Genomic DNA, 24274 nt, shown 5'->3' with positions numbered 1-24274 from the left:
ACATGCAGCAAATATAACAAGTCACACGAAGGAGAAAGACCAGAGGAAAAGACATTTTAAGACTTTAGTCACAATAAACAGAAGTATCATGTGTTTACGTCGACATCGATATTATGTTGTCGTCTTCAGTAAACACATTAGATACAGATTCATTTGCACTTATTGGGATCATTTCCTGTCTCAGTGTGTGTTCACTGGATGTAGCTCAGATAAAGTCAGTGGTGATGGACACGTTTGACCATGTGATAGTTGGTGAACAATAATGTCAGGGTTTATAAAAATATTGGACTGTTTATTCAAGTGTGCGAAGAGCTACAGTAGCACTGTGATGTGTTCACACCATATCATGTTGTGTGTGAAATTGTTTTTGTGAATCGTCTTCTGTGTGATCCAGCAAAGAGCTGAACATCTTGTAACTTCATCACGTTCTTGTAGTTTTAAAGCTTTAGTCGTACTAGAGTTTTGCTTAAGCCTGGTCCTCACACACCAACACTAAGGCCTGTATGAGGTTAATGACTTGGTTTTGGAGTTCAAATTAGAATTAGACATTTTGTTTTGATGGTTTTATAGAGTTAGGAGCTGTAGGTTAGACCTCATGTGTGTTTGTACAAAGACAGAAGAGCAGAAAGAGAGAGGTGAGTGTGAGTCAGGGTGATGATGATGGTGGAGTGGGAGGAGGCCATAAATGACAAAATGTGAAGAAGAATGTCCGAGTCATTATGAGACACTGCTGCATCGTTCACTGCTGTTTCCCTGGTTCTGTGATGGATCACTCTACATGATTGTGTGTGTGCTTACACATATGTGTGAGATATGAAACAGAGAGAGGAAATACATCACATTGAGAAAACAACAAGGAAATATCATGATATTGTGATATTATCACGATATTTAAGTCTAAAGACCATATTATCACGATATTGCATATTTTGCTAAATCATATATTGCAAGCACTTGGCACTTCCTCATGGACTGAAACTATTTTATGCTAATTCACAAAAAGTTTAATGTTTCAGTGAAAACTATTACATGCAAATCATGATCTAATATCACAACACTAACTATCATTCAGTCAGTACATGTTAGAAACACTGAGGTGGAAACAGCTCATGACTAATATTGTCATTACCATATTGGAGAAAGGACGTGACGTCCATTTTATTTCTTACTGTACTGTGCTTTCACTAAGCACATGCATTTGAATGGCTGGTTAGTAGTGGGAATAAAACATGTAAAAACAATAGTATCAGTATAAACTCATGATAATGATACTGATGTGTGTTTAGGACGAGAAACATTGGTATTGATCCATTATCAATTATAACTATAATAACATATGAATAATTTACTGAAGTGCTACTGAATAATGAGACTTTGTGTCTGTTGTCAGTGCTGTGTGTTGATGCTCACACTGTAAACACATAGGTCATGAAAAGCAAAAGTTCTCATCTCAAAATGAGCTTTTTGTCCCTTTGTGAGCACTGTAGTGCATTCACCAGCTGCACCAACGTTCATCATGATTCATTTGCTCTCACAGTGAGACACTTATCAAACAGTCAAAATCACAATTAAATCACACACGTCACAGTCTGACACTTCATGATCACACAGGAGCTGCTGCATGTGTTTGTGGAGACTAAATATTCAAAAGTCATCACTGCACCGTGAAGGAGAACCAATGGTTCTAAAGCTTCGTACTCACAAGTTTAAATTAATCCTAATCCAACAGCTTTGGAGTTATTGTGATGGTTAAATGTCTTGTTGCAGGGAGATTTGTGGACGTCTCAAGTCCCCTATCATCTGTTAGTGGAACAATCATGGAGTTCTTAAAGTGAACCTAGAACAGAAGTTCCTATTAAGGCTGTTTTTTAGTGTGTATCTGCGTCATTACCTTGTTTAAGAAGCCCTGAAGGTTCTAAACAAACAGTTCAGTCACTGCTGAGAACGCTGTGTTTTATTGTAATCTCAGGCTAAGAATATACTGGACAAGTTAATGTATGTAAGTAGACCTCCATAACTAACATATATGTGCAACAGGACCACTCTATGAGCTTTAAGATCAGAAACACACACCGTTACCGTAGGTAACCAGATCAAAAACACAGAATCACACAAAATGGACACTGACCCTCATGTTCATGTGTTCTCTGGCTCCTTTGAAAACAAATGGTTTGACGACAGTGTTGATACAATGGTGGTCAATGCATGGATGGATGTGTGTTTACGGTGGTGTCTTAAAATATTTACTCCAAAACTGTAGGGGGCGCTCCATAGAGTTAAAGAAAAACCCCCATTCACTTTCAGATGATTGTTTACAAATGTCTTACCAAATAAATATTTGTTTCCCAACTTTTACAAACTTATCTCTAGTTGTGAGATCATTTACTATTTAACAAGTCACTTTATGTTGAGTATTGAAATGATGTGTGTCCATAATTCTTCTGTATCGTCATGTTCTCACTGTAATCCAGTACAGTTCTACACAGAATTTATGTACAGCTGCTACTCGGCCATGTAGCAGTTAAACAGTGGTGATTCTGCAGCTTCATTAGATTAATAAAAACACGTGTGTCCGTTGTTTATTATCTCAGTCAGCTTTGCAGATAATTGGAATGGCATCGCTAACACATTAGCAGATCCTAGGATTCTTCTCCAGTCACAAGATACGGTTTTATATTATTTTATCATCACTGACGGTTTGTTTTTAGTTAAGAGTTGGAACGGCCCACGGGAGAAAAGCGGGGTTTGTTTTAGACAGAGGTTTGAACCAATTTTATCTTCAGAATAACTGCACAGTGGCTTTGTTTTCTTATTAAACAGGCGTGTGCGCGACTGCACTAGTGTTTTTGAACACGTCCAGATCTGTGGAAGTTAATCTTCAGTCTTTCACATTCTGTTCTTCTTCTACCTCAGTGTTTCACATACTTTTTAACATGAGGACCCACTTTTCAAAGACGGCAAACTATGGTGACCGAAATCACAACAGCCAACTTTAGCATAACATAGAAACTGAATTACAGACCTGTCTGTAACACCTCATATCATTTAGAATTGGTATTTCATTTACAACTTGATTTTATGCATATTTCTAACATATATCCATAAATCTTTAGGATCCACTGTTCTACTCTGTTTAAAAACCTTTCCCAGACTGACTTCTCTGTTTCTGTAGAGTTTTACAGTCAGACTTTTGGTCGTTTCTTTCTTCTTTGTTCGGTTTATCTCGTGCACATAATCAGGAGTGTGAGTGTTATCTTCACAGCAGAAATATGAGTGTTTTATCGTTTTCAGATTTCATTTGCTCTACACAGCTGTGTACATCTAAACTGCACACGTATGATCACTTTCTGACTGAAATATGCATAAAAATATGAGTGTATTTATACTAATGTTCAAACATAGGGAGGAGAATACTGTGCAGCAACAGACAGGAAGTTAGGTCAGTAAAACAGCACGGACAGCAGATATGAATCATTTGATTTGATCGATAAATGACATCATTTATAGAACCTGTATGCAGATAATGGAAGATCACATCTGCTGAGAGATATTCTTCAGGTAAATTTCCTTCACTTCTGACTTAAACACCTTTAATCAACCAGAATGTTGTGCATGACGTGACCTAAACATTCAAATAGGTAAATGCACATAGCTCAGCCTGTTTGTGAACAAACCTTTGTCAGATCTTTAAATAGTAAAGTTTCTGATTAAAGCAGATTCTCCTCTCTGTAATGTTCTCTTTTCATTAGGTAAAGCAGCTCATCATGACTTTAACGCCTGTGATTTTCTGCCATTTATTCCCACTGCCAAATAAAATGAGAGTGTCAGGGTTGTTATATTCTGACTCTGCATCAATCTGACCTGTACAATTATTCACAGCCACAGTAAAACTCAGGTGAAAGTCCCTGTATGACTCTCTGTGAGGAAACCAACACGTCCTTCTTTGTTGTGCTCAAAGGTAGAAAAGCCTAAATGGAATAGAACCATCACCTGTATGTTCTTTCACATCCTCAGACGCTGCTGATGGATGGCTGAGCTTGGAGCTCACTGACTGATCTGAGCTCTGCTCATAGCTGCTGCGATGGCCAAAAGCCCAGAGGTGAAGCTGGCCGTGTTCGGCAGAGCCGGCGTGGGAAAGTCAGGTAAACGTCTGTGTTTGTTTGTTTATGAATGTTTGTTTCTCTGCCTTCATCGGTTTATTCACAGGTTCAAAAACATCCACACTGAGCTGAGTCACATCCTTAATGACAGATTTCTAATTCATTTCCAGCCTCCAGGACAAACTGCTGTTCTATCATCAGCTCTCAGGTTGTGTGTGTTTTTCCTTCTTTCTGCCTAATTAATCCAGTGTGTGAATGTTTTCCTCCATCGACATGACAACATATTTATACTCACTGTATATTCTTAACCAGTTTGTTTGTGTAGTCAGCGTTTGAGTGGGAGCTTGTTTTTGGTCTCCTGAATAGCTTTAGATAAGTCTGGTGAGTCATTACCTATTTGGCTTTAGCATTCCTCAGTAAGCAGCAGCAGCTTCAGCAGCAGCAGCAGCAGCAGCAGCAGCAGCAGCAGCAGCAGCTTCAGCAGCAGCTTGTGGGTTTTCTCCAGTAGCTAAAACAATAACACAGACCATATGTTTCCTGTCAGATAATCAAGACTTATTGCTTCTGTGTCTCAGTCAGCTGTTTGAATCCATGCGTTGGGATGGCGTCCATGTTGGAGGAGGAAATTAAAATGATTGAGGAGGTCAACGCAAGTTCTGCTCCACAAAGTCTAATAAATGAGGAGTTTGTAATCTTCAGATGAAAACAGCTGTAATATAATATATGGTATTAGGGCTTTCTGGGTCTGACACAGCACTGCAATAACATTACTGCTAAAGTGAGACCTAAGTAACAATCAGCAGCTTTTTATCTTCTAAAAATATAATGTACTGTAAATAGAAAAATACTTTTTGTTGGGGTTCATCTTTCCCGACATTGGTAATCAGGTCGTGGATCATGACCAAATCAAGCACAAACACATTGTTTTCAATGGAGACGTGAGTCACACACTCACATCAATGAGAGCGACGCCTTTGCAACATTTATCTGTTGCAGCGAGATGAAAATATCTCAACTCTTTCAAACGTAGAAAGACTTTTGCGGCTCAGCTTTGATACTCTGGGCCAATCAGATCTTTACCTTCTCTGAGATAAGCTCTGAACGACCAGTCCTACACACAAAGATCCTGAGACAGTTGGTGAATGATTGGATTATCTCAGACCTGGAAATAATTACATTACTTTCATTTAAATTTAGTTTTAATCAATTCAGAAAAGCTGCAGCAACTTCAGTCATCTCAGCAGCTCCAGGTTTTGCTTGGAGCCCATAACTCTATTGCTCGTGTCCTCTGGAAATACAAGGGCTTGATTTTCACATGGACAGTTCATTCTGCAGCTCATGGGTCTTTTAATGGACAAAAACACACTTGCAGAAGAGGAGTCGTCATTATTGTCAAATCTGAGAGATGCATTTAAACACCATTTGAGCTCCTGAATTCTGTACCAAATGTGGATTGAACCAATGTCTCAGGGAATCTTGAACGTCTGAACTAAACTAACCAAGTTAAAGTTGGTACTGATTGTCCATGTGACACTGCTGTACAAGCAGCCACGACAATAATGACAAATACTACTTAAACTAGTAGTGTTTTCAAATGAAACAGATGAAAAGGCATCTTCATTAGAAAAGAACATTCGTCTTGAACAAACTACAGGATTACCATGTGCATACTTGTGTGTGTTTGCTTATAGTTCCTGTTTCATTGGGCTCTGGTGTATTTGTGCTGTAATAATCCAGAAGCTTATATAACCACAGCTGACTGGAGAGTGAAAGAGTGAGAGAACACCAGAGCTGCTGAGTGTCTTTGTGATGGTTTGACTCCTGCACAGAGATCAGTGCTAACAAAGAGTGTATTAAGTTAACTGTGGTTGTTCTGACTCTTCAGCACCTCAGGCTTATTGACTCTGCTCAGAGACAATGGGCTTCAAGAAATACAATAAATTTGTCCAATTACTACATCTCTCACTTGGACACTGTCCAACACACACACACACACACACACACACACACACACACACACACACACACACACACACACACACACACACACACACACACACACACACACACACACACACACACACACACACACACACACACACACACACACACACACACACACACACACACACACACACACACACAATTATGTCTATAATAACATAAAGAAAATATAATGTCCTTAAAGCTGCAGAGATGAGACGAGCACAGACCAAACTAAACTCAAACATTCAGAGAATCATTTATTCTGACTCTACTAACCCTCAACCCTGGAGAGCAGTTTAGCATCTTTCAGCTAATTGCTTTGTCTTTATAACTACGTACTTCACTCTTCCTAGAATCACTGTTATTTTGGAGGCAGGCATCAATCCTCCAACCACAAAAACCCTCTATAAACAACAAAATGATGTCAGTGAAGATTACATTCAAGTTATTATAATGACAACAAACGACAACATTAAATCCTGGCTGTTTTTTTTGCTGACATGCACTGTGATGTGGACTCTGAGGTGTTTTCTCTCCTGTTGGAGCTGTGATTGGTGAATGCATGAAACTGTGGCACAAAAGCTCTAAAAGCTCTAATCAGCAGGTAGATTTTATTCTTTGAGATAAGAGAAGTGAAAAGGTTTAAGTGGTGACGGCTGTGTCTCCTGCAGAGAAGGTGAAATGACTTTAATGTTCCAGGTGTTACATAAGACTGAACTGAAGCCTTTATTCTGTGAAAGTGTCTTTATTTGTTCAGTTTCTGTGTGGAGTTCAGATTTCATGGTCAAAGTCAGAGTCCTTGACAACGTGTTTAAATTCTGTCAGTGTTCGTCTCAGGTTTTCACTGAGGTTTAATGAATGTGATTCAGAGAAAAATCAAACCTCAGTGACTTTAATGATCACAATTATTGAGCCTTGAATGTTTTTTTTACCCACATTCAAAAACATGCAGATTTTGGGATGAGGTGAATTTGTTGTTTGTGATGTACTACCTCACCTTTCACACTATGTCAGCTGGGATTGGCACCAGCGCCCCCTTGAGGCACAATGCGTGCTCCATTTTTGATGGATCAATTACATTCAATTGTATTTGTACAGCGACAAAAACAAGAAACCTTTACAATATTACAGAGAGAAGAGAAACACAATGATCAAACACAAGGAGTCAGTGGAGAGAAAAAAAACTCCCTTTTAACAGGAAGACGTGCACAGTTATAGTGTCGCACGATTCTGTGGCAACAGAATGAGTTGAGGCCACGAGTTCTGTTTTGGTTTCACTGTCGCGTGTCTCGATCGCCGTGCCAGTGAAATAGTGCCGCTGTATCTCAGAGTTACGCCTTTTTCGTGCCGTCTATTTTACGTTAGTAACATTTAAATAATCGGAATTTGGACATTTGTGAATGGATTCAGAATCATCCACGCCTGAATCACAAGGCATCTAAGAATCACTGTTTCCCCGACACCTCAGTGTAGGATCAGCTCCTGCAGCTCTGACACTGACACTGGTCAATTCTATATCATCATAAGATGTTGAAGTTGAAATATCAAATGTGATGCAATACTGCATATATCATGTTACTTTGAATGTAATTTGGTGTCATGGCTGCTGAATTGTTGAATTCCTTGTGTTTGCTTCACTGCACCACTACACACTGCACTTCCTTCTTCACACACACACATACAGAACACCTGAAGTTTGCTTGTGTCCTCACATGGAAACAAGTCGTCTCTGCAATTCACTTGAAGCTCTGTGAAAGACATCTGTCACTTCAGTGTCCACACTCTCCTTCTTCACTCTGCACTAACATAAGCTTCCAACAGAACAGATCCATAGAAATATAAGCAATCACATGAGCCAACACTCTCTGGACTCTGGCAAGTGCAGCAGATATAATTGTGTCATGGTAAAGTGGTGATGCTTTCTTTCTTCTCTTATATTTAAAGCACACCTACGTCCTCCACATCCTCCACATATTGTCCTAATGTCCTCCAGTGTCCTCCACAGTCGTGAGTCACTGCTGGACATTTTCCTCCGTGGTTTTAACGACCTTCCTCTCTGGAGATAATCGTGGCCTTTGAAAATTTCATGATGGATCCATTAAGTGTTTCCCTTTTCGCCTCTAAAGCTGCTTTATCAGCTGCAATGATGATTGATGTTTAATAGTCAGGGCGCCGTTAGTTATGTTTTATTCATTGGCACTTTGCTTTCACCTTAGATTTGATAAAAAAGACCTTCTGTTAATTATCTACAAATTTAATCGCCTTATCACGAAATAAGGTATATACTGTTATTGCTAATGACCATTAGTCATGGTGATGGATGTTTTGTCGTATTTGTCTGTTTTATTGTGAGTCTCTGGTTGTTCTGAGGTCTTTGTCTATGTTTTAAAGAGCTTAAAGGTTCCATATGTAAGAATGTGGCCAAAAACAGTTACTACATTCAAATTCAAAATACTGAGGTCTTTTAGGTTTGGTTTTCTGACGTAACTGGGTCAACCCGTGTTTGCTCGGTAGCTGAGACTCTACAGACTGCAATGATTGGTAGACGGCGGTAGGTGGCGCCACATGACGCCAAAACATGATTTCAAAACATAAACATGATTTACAGTCTGAAAAATATTTTTTTAATGCAAATATTTTGTGTGTACTGTTGTTGTTGGTGAGTTCAGTTTGTTGTGAACATTATTCCTGAGTCTCTGTGACATATTAGGAGGATTTTATCATTTATTACATAATGCACCTTTAAGTAAAGGTCCTGGTATATTTCTGCACACAGGCGGCGTGCACCATGGTGTCGCATATCGTGGAACCCGGTATAATCGCGCTTTAGGGTCCTGTAGTATTCCACTTCACCATCGGGGGGCTGTCTGGTCATGAGAAAGAGAATAGTACGGTGGCCCTGAGGTGCAAAACACAAACGCAAAAGCAGAAAACACAAAAACAGCAACAACAGAAGAGGTTATGTGTTTTTTGACTTGCGTTTCCGTTTTGAGTTAATGTTTTTGTGTTTTCTGCTTTTGTGTATTGTGGTTTGCGTTTGCACTCTCTTGCCTTTGCAGCAAGAAGACCCGGGTTCGGGTCCCGGTCGGAACAAGGGTCTTTCTGCAAGAAGTTTGCATGTTCTCCCCGTGTGTGCGTGTGTTTTCTCCGGGTTCTCCGGCTTCCTCACACAGTCCAAAAACATGCAGATTTTGGGGATTAGGTGAATTGTTAGGTGTGAGAGTGTGAGTGAATGGTTGTTTGTCTCTATATGTGACCCTGTGATGGACTGGTGAACTGTCCAGGATGAACCCCGCCTATCCCCCTGTGTCTACCACTTTATCCTCCAGATGGATGGATAGTTCCACAGCACTCACAGTTGCAGCCATTTGAACATGTCAGCCTTAATGATAATGACCAGCTGCTTCTCTGTTCTTTAGCCTTTTTACCTTTTTACTTGATGACGGCAGTAAAAATCTCTACATGAGGTTGAGCATCTCAGCCTTTCTCTGCCTCACACATGGCTCTTTGTGAATAATGCTGTGTGGCTATTGTTAGACTAAATAAAAGGGATGAATGCAGCGTCTGAATCCTCACGCCCTTCCCGTTCTAACCACACAACCACAAGTTGCTGCCCTTTAGCGTCTCCAGAGAAGTGAAATCAAAGCCTCTCTGTGTCCTATTTTACTGAGCCACAGGAGGCTCCGCCCCTTCACTGCCATTGTGTGTGTGCACATGGAGTTTGTCCAAAGTGGAACTCACACAGCAGAGTCTGTCTGACCTTTTACTGTCATTCAACTTGAACTTGATATTTGCTGTCATTTGTTTTTACAATGAGACCAACTCTGTACTGCAAAGAGTCTCAAACTGAAGGTTTAAACGTTCTACTGTATGAGGCAGACTGAGAGCAAACATCTCAGGACTGAAGGAAGTCCACCAGCAAAACAACAACAAACAAACTACGTTTATGCACATGTGAAATCCCCTTTACATAAGAGAAAATAATGAGTTGCTCAGGATACTAAAACACTGTAAGGCCTGATGGTTTCATTACTGTTTGATTTATTGTGAAAACATCACAGAGCTCGAGGCCAAAAGGCCTTTTTGTGACGCAGTAACTGTGTTTCCTGCAAAACAAATTGAAATGGTCGGCTGTCTGCCAGCATCAGACTGGAGGACGTAATCACACTAAGACATTCTAATATTCACATCTCCTAACAGCATCAGTTTCATGAGTCTTTGAATCTTCAGAAAGAATCTGTCCGTCATATGTTGACATTGGATAAGAGTGACTAGGTTAGATGAAGCAAAGTAAAGTGGAGAACACTGTCAAAGAAAAGCAGAACCAAGCTGATCATTGACCGTTTCACTGACCACTCGACATCTAGACGTCCATCCAGCCTCAAACTTAGTTTACGATGTTTACATCGACAGTGGAAACATGACTTTAATAAAATAATGAAGTAATCGGACACAGGAGACGATTCTCTCTCATCTCTAGAGGACAATATTGATTTAGTCAGATCAGAGATGTGTATCAGCTGTAGCTAGGTAACTAATCTAATGATCAATGATTTCATTCTTCATGTTTACAGCTAACCTCCTCCAGACAAAGTGCTTTAGCTTTTATTATTTCAATTCAACAAGTGTTCCATACTCCAAACGTAGTGTACTTTTCAGGGGTGATGGTGGCTGAGTAGTAGAAGTTGTTTGACTGGATGGTTGAGGGTTTGATCCCCAGTTCTGCCACATATACTGATGTGTCCCTGGGTAAGACACTCATATAAAACACTATATAAATGTTGAAAATTGCTTGGTTTGTTGTTTGCTGGATTATTTTTCTTCTTTAAAACTCTGCTCCCTCTAAGTAAAATCTTTGTCTGTGATTGGTCCAGACAGAGATGTGTTATTGTTACTTTGCTCACTTTACACTCCCTAAACCACCATCTTATAGGTCATCAGTTAAAACCTAGCAAACCAAATAAATATGGATGGAGCCTGATTGTCGAGCTGTGATCTGATCTGTAAAGGACCAGGAGATGATGAGATGTCTGACTCCATCTCATTTATATTTGTCACAGATTGAATGTTTCCCCAGGACTGTCGAGAACTCTCCCAATAGGGCCTTTTCCACAGGGATGAATACATACATTTGTCTAATAACAACTGTCATTTTCATCTGTCCAACTGAGAGAGAGGGTGTTGGTAGTGTGGGATTCAGACATGGCCCCAGAGGGAGACTAGTGGTGAAAGGAACTCTGGGAAAGTAGCCTGACCTCTTGTTCTTTTGTAACTGCTTGTATCGTCAGTGCTGCCACATCATCACAGTGTGAACAAATAAACCCACACTATATTTTCACTTTGTACAAACTATAACTTTAATAGCAAAACTGGAACGATATATTGAAACTTTATTTTACAAGAACTGGGGAAAAAAAACTAGAACATTTTTGCTTCAATGAGATTTATCACAGTACTTTTAGACTCACAATATTTAAAAAGGTGAATAAATCTGTGTGAACTCTGGAAGCAACAAACTAACAATTCCTGGGAACCAACTGGCAACCCGTGGTTGTTCGTCAGCTGAGACTCTACTGACTGCAATGATTGGTAGACGGCTGTAGGTGGCGCCACATGACGCCAAAACATGATTTGCAGTCTGCAAAATATTTTTTTAATGCAAATATTTTGGTGAGTTCAGTTTGTTCATAACGGGGGAAAAAAATAGATTCACATAGGAATCGCGATTCTAATCATCCACGATTCTGAATCGATTCATAAACTAGATAGAATAGTTTCTATTTTGTAAAACTACACAAAACACCAGTTTGTGTTATTTGTGTACAGTTTATGTTTGTAACTTCTGGGAGAAAAAGACAGCTAGTCTAAGCTTTTATTTATGCAAGTTATTTGTACAGTAAGTAAGTTTTTATTTGTTTTGAATGAATAAATGTTAACTTTTGTCTTAAGTTTGCCTTTGTGTGATCACATGATCACATTATCTCATACAAACTTTATTGTTTTGATGACATCATTTGCCTGAACACCCTATGGATTGAATCAGTTTTTGAATTGAGAATCGTTTGAATCGAGAATCGTTTGAATAGAATCGGCTGCATCGAGAATCGTGAGCCTAAGAATCAAATCTAATGGTGAGCCACACAAAGATTCAGATCCCTACTGAGAAACAAAGAGTCATGTGGATAGACTTGAAAAACATTGTGTGAACTTTTTTGAAAATGGTTTGAACGTAACAGACATCATTTATACAAAAATATAAAAGTTACTACAGGTTGAAGAAAATTTTCCGAAGAACTGATTGAGCTTTGACAAAATAAGCTGTCGGATCAAAATTTCTTCATTTTATCTTCTTTGTTGAAATGCCGAGTAGATTTTCAAGGAAATCGTAAATTGATGATCAGTGCAAATGTGAGCTTTATCTCAACAACCAGCAACAAAGTGTTGAGGATTAGAGATGAAGCTGAAAAAGTCATTTCATGGTCAGTGAAGAGAATCAGGATCTTACATCACTTCACATCATTGGAATAAAAGTTAAAAGTTGTGTTCTGTGTTGAGGAGAAGGTTCATGACATTGATTTGATGGTGGAAAGCTCCTCTAAAAGTCATTTTTATGCCTCAGCCCTTTAAAAGCATCCAGGGCCACATCACTGTTTAAAGTGTAGCTGTGCGTCTGCCAACACAACAGCAGGACGACTATCGTCTGCATTTCCTCTGACAGAAATGCAATAAAACCCCAGAAACTGCTCGTCTGGTTAATGATTCACGGCTCTACTATCACGTAAAACACGAGGAAAACAAGCTCTGTTGCCAGCTGAGGAGCAAACCTACACCAGATATGGTGACTGTCAACTCCACTAACATGAGCATCATGTACAACACAGTGGATTTAGTGGATGGTTTGGATTCATTTACTTTAAAATGCTATTTTCACAAAAAAAAGACATGACTATGCTGTTTTTATACAGTATTTAGATTCTGCCACCTGATTTCTCTTCAGTAAACAGTGCTGGTTTGTATGACCTGACCTGACATAAACACAATAACTGCAGCTGAGCCACTAAAGAGAGGTTATTGTGGACTAAGTGACCAAAGAGCTCCAGGTGTCCGTCTGATGACCACAGGGAATCAACAGAGACTCTTCAATGACTAACACTGTCGGGCTTCTCTAATCGCTCTTACTTTGTTTGCAATTAGTCCAACATTCTGCTGCTAATGTGATTAAGTCATTTCAGACAAAGGCAGCTTTTGGAAAACTTTTGTAAATCTGAGAACTGAGCGCTGCTCAGTTTATCCACACACACACACACACACAGCAGCAGCTCTGTGAAGTCTGGACTGAGAGATTTGAATGGATTGGATTTGGTTTTATAACTCTGACTTTAGCTGGAAAAAGTTTACAGGGAACATGATATTCCTCAACAAGTACTGGTTTAGGTTTAGTTCCCTGTAAATGTTTCCTGTTTGAGAAGACAAAAGAAGAAGGAGAGGACCAGGAAATGGTTAAATCCAAAGTTGTGGTCTTGTCTGATGCTACAAAAATACCTACAGCGCTAGTTATCACTATAGCCTGAGTTGAAGTTTTGCTCCAAACGTGGATGGACGTGTTGCACCGTGTTAACTGAGTTTTTCATCGTTACGTCTACGTCCTTATGAAGCATGCAGAGATGTTCTGTGCTACGCTACACGCACATAACACAGCTTACATACCCTGTTTTTTGTTTGTTGACAGTGATTTCAGGGTTTGATCAACGTGTTGCCCAGATCAGCAGTTGCCATGGTTACTATTAAGGCCACATTATACTTATATCCGACTGCATAACCACAGAGACGCCTCCAGCCTTCATACTTCTGCGTCGTGGTGTCGGATGTGCATTGCAATTTCCCGCCCGATCAGTAGGGGTCGATACGCAAGGTTGTTGTGCTTCAGGCTACAGTGAGCAATGGTGTCCGAGAGAGAAAGACTGTTGTTTTTGCAGCGGAATAACATTGAAACAGTGGCCTGAACGCAGTTTTAAGATCATTTGAGGCGAGAAATGATCCATTTAGAGTCTAAACATGTGCTGTGTGTGTTAAGATATGACGTATTTATAGTTTGGCAGCGACGTTGTCAGCGGTGATCAGCTCCGCCTCTGTGAGCCGGCACAGAGCAGCGTTATCTCGGCCTGTACTGAGGACCAATCACAGCTCTTGTCGTCTCTGTTGTCCCTTGACGAAGTGATGGACACTTAAAAAGATGCAGAGACTCTCTGACAGGCTCTACGTCGACATAGAGGGGTCTGCGTAACCTACGTAGAGCACTTTACGCAGGAGTACACACATCAGGCTTTAGTTAGTCGTGCTACAACCACACCACTGTGTTTTTCCTCTCTGGAAAGGTTGCAGGACGTCACACTGAGGGTGTGATTAAATCCTTGATTCCACCTTTGCTTTCGAAGGTCTAGATCGTGACATGAGCTCATTAACAATCGAGATCGTGACACCCCTCATTTTAACTGAATAATAAAACAAAAGTAATGCTAAGAGGGTGTTTTAGTGCGACAGGTAGAAGGCAGCGGATTTCTCTTTTTGTAACCTCGTCATCGCAGTGAGACGCTTCACTCTATTCCTTGTGCAAACCTTTAGTGAATCTGGGCCACGACGTCCACACTGACACACGTTAACAAAGGCTGCTTTCTATTATGTGTACATGTCTTTGCAGTGGCAGTGAAAAGCAGGAGATAGGGTTACCTCTAATGAGGAAAGGACTTCACACCCCGTTGGTCCTTCTGTTCACCTGGAATTTAGAGCACTGTAACAGAAATGGCATGGAGGAAGCTCAGTGGGAAGTAAAGAAGTAAAGGTGACCAGAAAAGAAAGGAGTGTGTCAGTCCACTTTCTCAAAAAGACAAATAACCTGCTACTGCTCTGCTCTCAGTACATTCAGAGAACGGTCTAAAGTCACACATTACAACTAATTAGCAGCAGCAAAGAAACCAGGATGAAGCGTTTCCACAGCTGCTCCATATGTGCAGTTAATAAATGTAATCATCAGACTAACCTGAGCTCAAAGGCTGGACTGAAGCGCTGTAGAAGCATAATGACACGTCTGCGGCTGGAACTGCTTTTCTTCACACTATTTGTTCTGCCTAATTATGAAAAGAAAAGGGGTTTGTTTCCCTCATTCAATAGCTCAGCTCTTTCCTCATCGTCTGCTTTGCTTGAGCAGCAGCTGAAAACACAGAGACCTAAGCTGGACTCAAGTGGACGACTGGAGGTCATTCAGGCGTAGGACAGCTGCTCTTCACTCATCTCTCGGTGTCTGTTAGCAAATCAGTTACCAAAAAGCAAAAAAAGCTGCAGTATTTATCAAAGATTACACAAGTCATTTGCTTTAGGGTTAAAAGGGTGAAGATAAAAGGAGCCTGCAGCACTAAACGTCTTCTTTCTACATGACTGCGAGGTTTACAGATGCTAGAGTTTGGAAATTCTCCCTCTTTCAAATGAAAAATGCTGCATTGATGATTTCTGACGCACTCTGAACCTTGATATAGACGTTTCTGTTGTAACCTCCTGAGTAAATGATGGATTCTTCTGTGAAAGATATCCATATTCTTAAAAACTCAGCCTGCACAGTTAATGCTGAGGAGGTCGAGCAGGTCGTCCATTAACCAGACAATTGATAGTTGGATGAAGGACGATCTGTAGACTCTCTACATGCTGATCATCTACTTTACTTTAGTGCTAAACAACATCACACAGAATTCCTATTCAAGAATATCCTTGATCTCTGCACATTAAAGAAATAAAAAGAGGCAAAGAGCTTGATATTCATGTACAAACTGGTATTGACATTTTTCCATTTGTCTTACATTCATATGGAGAAACGGCTGCAAATGAATATTTGCATAATCTGTGACAATAACAATTAACACTTAATTAAACACAGTCCAATAATGAGTCACTGACCTACTGCAGATGCTTATTTATACTGGTGATGAAGGCCTGTGTTGTAAAGGGCAGATTTAATAGCCAATATGAAAGAAGCAGCTCATGATGAACTTAGAGCTCGTGTCTCATCCTGAAGGCTGTTTGAACTTAATGATGCACAACTGTTTTTCTACATATTAGCATTTAGATGAAAGTCTCTCTAAGTGTTTTGGATCTCACGGCCTCTTCAGCAGCTCATCCACGACTGATGAGCTGTTCAATTAGGACTGTGTGGCTGAACATATTAGGACAATAATCTCATATAGTTAGCAATATTATTAACCCACAGTCAGAAATCAATGTTTAAGACAATATGGAAAAAAATATCCTTGTAATAATCCTTCATTGGAAACCATGAAGATGAAGCTGATGACTGAACATGTTTTTATCTCCTTTCTGCAGCTTTGGTGGTCAGATTTCTCACCAGACGTTTCATCTGGGAGTACGACCCAACACTCGGTAAGAGACTTATCTGTTTGTTGTTAGAAGTTCTACGATCACAGTACAACTGCTGCTGCTGCAACACCATACTCCACTGCAACAGCTTCCACTACTGATACATGTAGTTTTATGACATTTTCTTGTAGAACAGCGTCATGAAACTTCCCTTAACACAGAATCAGGGGAAACAGCCTGACAGTCAGTCTACTTACACCTGTAATCAACCCTGAGTAGACTATGTACAAACTTCAGGAAATACATGGTACAATAAATCAGGTCTGTATAATGATACAGTATGTATTTACAAGCTAGTATGACGTCTTCTTCCATCAACAATAGTATACTGTATCTCAGTACTTTTTTCACGTTTTATACATATATATATATATATATATATATATATTCCATTTATTTGTCATTAATAGCTATCGGTGGCTTGAGCAGGAAGGTGAGGTAGACAGGTGAAATTTAAAGCTCGAGTCTGTAATCTGTTTCTTCAAAACACTGAAGGATTTGTTGAACTCAAGACAATCCAGTGTGGGAAGAGTCTGGGAATGGACGCAATAACTACACTGCAATGGATGCAACCAAAACATCCCACACTCTCTTGTCAAAGCCCCGGCCTCACATCACACAGAAGCTAGCTTTGTTGATCCTGACTCCATCACGTCTGAAATAACTAAGAAATCACCAAATATATTGGTTAATGACAATTATGTATGACAAAGAATAAATCCATTAAGTTTAAAATGAATTAATGCTATTTATTACAGTTTACTGAGGACAAGCTTTCAGTGTTTGATCAATGGATGCATGGATGCATGGATGCATTTGACCTTCTTATACACTGATGCTAACTGAGCCAGTTGCACATGCTATAATTACAGGGCACAAAGGCACCGTGGCCTCTCTGTGAGCTGCTTTTCATTTCCTGGCTGTACAGCAGAGTTTAGAGCCTGTGGACTGTTGCTCTACACAGCAGAACATCTGCTTTTAATGATATATCAGGTGCAAAAAAAACACAGTGCAATTACCAGCAAAATCAGACCTTCAGTAACAGTTGCTATTTTTAAATCAGTCACCTATTCATGGAAAAACATGACGATCACAAACTTGTAGCCATTAGGCTTGTGTGTTATAGCTCATGACGATGACGACCACTGATATGTTTAGGTGTTGTTGGGGTGGAAAACAAGACTTTAGCTACAACATTAGCAAACTTGCTGGTGATGATGGTGTCAGGGTTTGAGCTTGTTGAACATTTCTGAACTTCTGTGACTCACAAAGCAACAGAGGGCGACACCTCCACCCCATACACACTGTAGGTGAATGTTGGCTGCTAGAGTTACTGCGAGAACCTGGACTACATCTCATTATTCATTCCAGTGCCTATGTCTCACTAGTCAGCTCCAAATTTAATCTACCTGTTTATTCATCACGCTCTTTTCCACAGTGGAGAACAGGCTTGCTTGGAGATTTTGGTGCTTTACAGTGTGGTGCAAAGCAATGAACATGTCATGGAGATATATGATATTGTTCAATTTCAACAGTCCAACCAACATCCATGCAAGATTGAACTGATTATAGCACACATTCTAACACAAGAGGAACCACTTGCTGCCAGTTGCTGCTCTTGCACAACCTCGTTCTTATTAAACAGTGATGTCTCACTCACCACTTACCTCTAAAAGGTCAAATGTGTGACATTTACAAGGGTTTATATTGGCAGAGAGTATGTTTATGTTACTGTGTAATCACTTTAAAAGTAAGAATTATTCCTTTTAGAACAATACTTTCTTTGAAATGTACGTCTTGGTGCAATCTGCCGTGTTTCTGCAGCAGCTGCAAATCAAATTGTGAAGTGAAAGCTTACTACACAAACAAAGAATGTATTAATCTGATGTATACACCATCACTGAAGAAGAAAACCAAGAACAAAGATTGGAGACACACTTGTAAAATAGTGTTTACATCATTATTGGTATGTGTAATTAGGAAGAAAAATGACAGTGGCCTTCAGTCTTACAATGAGACATGAGCAATTTTTACAGACTGAACCTTTATGATGAACATGGACATTAGCAGTAGCTTGGGAAAAGATATCAACTTCAGGAAAAACTGTACAACTGCTCATCTATCCAATAATAGATGAGCTGGCAGCTGTTAAAGCCATTGTCAATATATATTTTTGAATATACACCAGCTAATGAAGGCCTGATTTTCACTCATCTGAAATTGTATCATCACATTATTGTAGTGAATAAATACCACAGAATGTATTGCACTCAAATCAGTTTGACATGTAGCATCGACTGTGCTGAATTATGGCATCACTTTTGTGCACTGAGAACATTTGAAATGTAAATATATGGGGGTAGAAGTTGGCGTAAAAGGGAGCGTGCTTTAACGACTGGCTCTTGTTTTTGACACTTAAGAGTCTGGCGTGAAACTTGCTCTTTCTGTTGTGAGCCAAACAGCCTTCAGGCTCTGAGGGGTTTTGAATGATGAGGGCGAGAGTGTTTGCTGCCAGGAAAATGACTGCATTTGTTTCCCTCCAAGACCTTTGAAAAGAATAGCAGGGCGAAGGTAAATCATCCTGGTCCTGCCCATCGTCACAGACGGGTTGATGTGGACGGATTAGGTGATGTTTGCAGCTGAGTGATGTCTCCTGAAATAGACTGTCCCATGAGTCGCTGCCCCTCAAGCCTCCAGTCAAACAACTATAAATCACCGTGCTACTTCCGCCTCTGGCTCTCAGTGACATTTCATTTTCGTCAAAGGATGCAGTTGATCGTAGAGTAGAGTGCACACCTGGGACACGACAGGCCAGACATGCAGAGACAACACATGCTATTTTAGATGCTATTTTAGGCTGCGCTGTCACTGAGAATCTCCCAAACAACACTGATCCTACGTGTTAGCATCTGCACAGGTTACAGCAGTTTTCATCAACAGCCAATTCAGCAAGGAAGTTAAAAGGTTTTCAAGACACATAATCAACTCAGGAGTGACCATCAGTTTTCACTCTTCCACAAAGTAAGGTCACTAAAATGCTAGATTTAGTACAATTTATGAAGCTTCCAGTTTTAGTACAAAGTGATGAGTGACGTGTGAATTCTGAATGATTTACTTCAGCATGGGATCAGGTGTGAATAAACGTTGATATGCCATTATGCTAAGGAATTTGCATTTATATTAAATTAGCATTTAGATATGAGATAAATCAAAGATGTAAACTGACCAGTAATCAGACAGACACCAGGTTGATGTTATCTTATCAAGTCGGTCAGAAGGATCAATAAAGTTGTAAAAGTGATAGGTTTTTCCAGTAAATCCTTTAGCTCTAAAGTTAAGCAATGACAAAAACTCTTTCTAATGAATCATAATGAGACTTTTTGTTGAGAAGCCTAATTTATCACTATATATCACGATATACACAACTCTAGATACATCCAGCAATGCTGTCTTACTCATTCTGACATCACAAGAAAGGAGTGAGGAAAAAAATCATCCTAATCTCCTAATTTCCTTGTAAGCAGAATGCAGTATTCCAATGCTCTTCCTTCACAAATGAACAATGCGTCAGCAAATAGCAGAGCAGAAAAAAAACATAACTCACAAGCTGAGAGCATTTGTGAGACCAGGGTCATAAACTCCAACAGCTTTGATCAAGTGTTGGCTTTAACCCTCAGGTAGAGAAGACTGATGAGGAGGCTTTGTTTACACAGATGGTTTTTAAACAAGGGAGTGACTGAGGCAGATCACTCCTCAGATCACTCCTCAGATCACTCCTCAGGTCACTCCTCAGGTCACTCCTCAGGTCACTCCTCAGGTCACTCCTCAGGTCACTCATCAGGTCACTCATCAGGTCACTCATCAGGTCACTCATCAGGTCACTCCTCAGATCACTCATCAGGTCACTCCTCAGGTCACTCCTCAGGTCACTCCTCAGGTCACTCAGATCACTCAGGTCACTCCTCAGGTCACTCCTCAGGTCACTCCTCAGATCACTCAGGTCACTCCTCAGGTAACTCCTCAGATCACTCAGGTCACTCCTCAGGTAACTCCTCAGGTCACTCCTCAGATCACTCAGGTCACTCCTCAGGTCACTCCTCAGATCACTCAGGTCACTCCTCAGGTCACTCAGGTCACTCAGGTCATTCCTCAGGTCACTCAGGTCACTCAGATCACTCAGGTCACTCCTCAGATCACTCAGATCACTCAGGTCACTCCTCAGATCACTCCTGTGCTCCTAAGAAGCTGTGTTCTGTTTTTGGAGCTAGCTTGAGGCTCACTTCAGGTAAATGCAGGATCTCCATCCTTGGTCAACCAAGACGATCCAACAACCTGCTGATGTTTGCAGATTTACTTATTCCATTTTCTCTTTACCTTCCACAACCCAGTGATATGAAATCTGATCAAACAAAGATCCGAGCAGACGACTAAATCACGTCTCTAACACGAGGCGTCACTAACATCAAATTATGATTCACACTGGATTGAATGTCAACAAACTGGATTAACTCTTTGTTGTCTTTTGTGTTTTACAGAATCCACATATCGGCATCAAGCAAGCATTGATGACGAGGTTGTTACCATGGAGATTTTGGACACTGCAGGGCAGGTGAGAGAAATGATCCCACCATCGTTTTAGTTAGAAGAAAATAGTCATAGAAAAAAGATGCTAACTGTATTTTTTTAAACATTGAACAGTTTCTAAAATGTTAAGGTATTTTTTTAAATGTCATATCCACAACAACACATGGGACTGAAGTGTTTTCTCAGAGGGAGATGATTCATTATGATGATTTGGCTCCACTTGTTTTGAAGGAAACTCAGATGAATCCTCAGGTTACAGCTTTCAGTGCAGACACATGTGTTGCGTGTGTTGTTGGTGTTTAAACCAAACTATTTCACTCCAATTACAGCGTTTTTCTATTTGCAGCAGGGATTAGGCCGAGGTCTTAATGTTTCTTGGCTGTGGTGTGTGTGTCAGACTGCTCTTGACTCTGATCGTATCAAAGCACCATGATTTGTGGAGTTGGAGTCTTCTAAGCTCATAAACCCCAGGTTCAAAAGCTGGTCAGCTACACAAACGTCAAGCTCTCCTGGAGGAATGCTGCATTTATAAGCTTCCTTGATTAACAGCTAAGTTTTGGCAGTTTGGTCCCAGTTCAATGGGAATAAAAAGTTGATGCGTTTACAAGATCAAATGAGGTGCAGGACTACATTTATTTTGTCGACGGTGTCCTCTTTGCCACCAGGCTGATTGCAGCACACAAAGAAACTACAAAGATTCAACATCCAAAACACTGCACTCAATAACATCACATTGATACCCACTGTGTTTTCTATGCTTGTTAGGACACAAACACAACAACTACGCATGAGGAAAAGCACGTGTCAAATAAAAGATGGTCAAATAAAAATAAATGTTAGGCAACAATGACGTCAGTAATCCATAATATGGGCCTAAACTAAGGTCATTTTTATATCTCTATTAACAAAGAAAATACTTCATTTGTATCGCACTCGCTTCACTGCTTTCTGCGCCATCTTTGTTCCATCAAAACACGCAATGCATTCTGGGTAGCCCTTGCTTCCAAGGGTGGTCTCTGAAAATCTCAATATTGAGGGCGATACAGCCCTTAAACTTGGCCTCAACTTAATTTTTCTGAGAATCAGGACATGAAAATATCTGCTTCTAACTGTCACTTCTGCAAGTAATTGAAAAAAATAAATATATATATATATATAAAGTTTAGCTTGACAATTTAATGCTATGAGATATCTGATATCAGTCTAAACAAAATGTATTGTTTTTTCCAGAGAGAAACCGAAAAAAATACAAAAGATATGTTCTATGCTAATCAGCTGTAGCTTGAATTTTCAAAAAAATTCCTGGCAACAAAGCAAATACCAACATTTCCCAGAATGCTTAGCTATTCCTTTGAAGATTGAGTTTAAATAATGTTTTTTTTCCCAGGAGGACGTCCAGCTGAAGGAAGGTCACATGCGCTGGGGCGATGGCTTCATCATCGTGTATGACATCACGGACCGAGGAAGCTTCGAGGAAGTGGCGCCGCTCCGGAATCTGCTGGAGGAGGTGAAGAAACCCAAGAATGTCCCGCTGGTGCTGGTGGGCAACAAGTCGGACCTGGACCACGTCAGGCAGGTCGGCACGGAGGAAGGCGAGCGGCTGGCGGCCGAGATGGCGTGCGCCTTCTACGAGTGTTCGGCGTGCGCCGACGACGGCGGCGCCGTGGCCGAGGCTTTCCACGAGCTGTGCCGCGAGGTGAGGCGCCGCAAGGCCGTGCAGGGGAAGGCCCGGCGCCGCAGCTCCACCACTCACGTCAAACAGGCCATCAACAAGATGCTGACCAAGATCAGCAGCTAGAGACAGGGATGCACGAAAAATACTCATATGTAGATGTTTCAATGAGATATTGACTCAAAAGGGCACAGAAACAGGCCTGATTTGATGTGGAATGTGTTTTCTTTACTTATTTTTGTCCATCAAAAGATGACGAGTGCGATGCCGTTGCATTCTTCCAAAGGTGACTATTGTTGTCACTGGAAGTCTGTGCAGCAGGTTTTGGTGAAAAACCAGATATTTCATTCAAAAAGGGGAAGTTCTCAACCATCTTCAGTCCAACTCTTTATAATAATAATAATAATGACGCCATAGAGTCTGAAATGTGTGCATGCGAGCTCTCTTTTAGCATGCAATGAATTCAGCCAGCTCTCGTGTGAAGAGTGGTTTCTTCACGTTATGTGTTTATCTGTTCTGTCAGCAGAAGAGAATGAGATCAGAGAAGAGCTGTTAGATAAAAGTAGGTCCACTGTTCTTCACCCGTGTTGGTCCTGGTAAATCAGCAGAAGTGTTGACGGCCGTCCTCTGTGTTCTGTTGACGTGAAGCGTTATGCAGTGGACTGAGGCTGCCTGTGTGTGTGTTTGTGTGTGTGTGTGTGTGTGTGTCCACGATGTGTGAACTCAAGATCTCTTTCCTCAAAGCACAGTTTCTAAACATGTCCGTTGCTCAGGAGAGAACATTTGCACGGTTTACGTTTCGTTTACTGCGAAAAAGAAGGCGTCATCCGTCAACGTGTTACGTCACATTCCAAAGACCCTTGTCATGGCCGTCATGTTAAAACTGTAAACTACAGTACGTATGATATTGTCTGTTGCCTTAAGCACTGCCGTGTCTTAGTATGTACAAATTCCAAAGACATATACAGCAGGTGATGCTGTATTTATTCAAATGTAATATAATCCCTAATCTGTTTCTCGTCATGTGACCTGTCGCTACACAAAACAACCAGCTGTAAATGTACGATTAAAAACCAACATGTATCCCACATGTCTCTTAATGACTCTGTATGTTGTGGTTGACATCAGTGTAAATGTTATTCGATTGAAAAAAATTCACAAACACAGAGGGCTGGATAAACACCTGATCAGTCAATATCGCTAAATATTATTATAAATATATAATAATTAAACAAAGAACAGAAAACAACAGAAACATTTGACAAATCTGAGACACCCAAAGCAATTGTTCTGTCAATAAGAACAGTAGGTTTAAACATATCAATAAATACAGCTGTGCTTATACGTTTACATGTCCTGGCAGAATTTACGATTTCTTGGCCATTTTTCAGAGAATATGAATGATTGTCAAACGACTGTGTTTACTCTTTTTAAATCATAATCACAACAGAAACCGTCCAAATGACCCTGATCAAAAGTTTCAATACCACAGTTCTTAACAGCGTGTATT

The 24274-nt window shown here is 40.3% G+C and overlaps 1 protein-coding gene across 2 annotated transcripts; it reads left to right on the top strand.

Moving 5' to 3' along the window:
• Nucleotides 1-4081: 4081 nt before the first annotated feature.
• On the top strand, nt 4082-22890 carry rerg (RAS-like, estrogen-regulated, growth inhibitor; the record flags this gene model as incomplete). 2 transcript variants are annotated; one of them, XM_083903286.1, is made up of 4 exons in its annotated part: nt 4082-4142; nt 16455-16511; nt 21044-21117; nt 22480-22890. In XM_083903286.1, the coding sequence occupies 4 exons, from the start codon at nt 4082-4084 to the stop codon at nt 22888-22890; spliced, it is 603 nt and encodes a 200-aa protein (XP_083759412.1). The 2 variants fall into 2 exon arrangements, with proteins under 2 accessions (XP_083759412.1, XP_083759413.1); XM_083903287.1 differs by lacking the exon at nt 16455-16511.
• Between the last annotated feature and the right edge of the window lie 1384 nt (nt 22891-24274).

The sequence above is a fragment of the Microchirus variegatus genome, assembly GCF_963457635.1.
Source record: "Microchirus variegatus genome assembly, chromosome: 16".
In the NCBI taxonomy this organism is placed as follows: Eukaryota; Metazoa; Chordata; class Actinopteri; order Pleuronectiformes; family Soleidae; genus Microchirus; species Microchirus variegatus.
The sequence above is the reverse complement of the archived record's forward strand: the minus strand, read 5'-3'. Positions and strand labels throughout refer to the sequence as shown.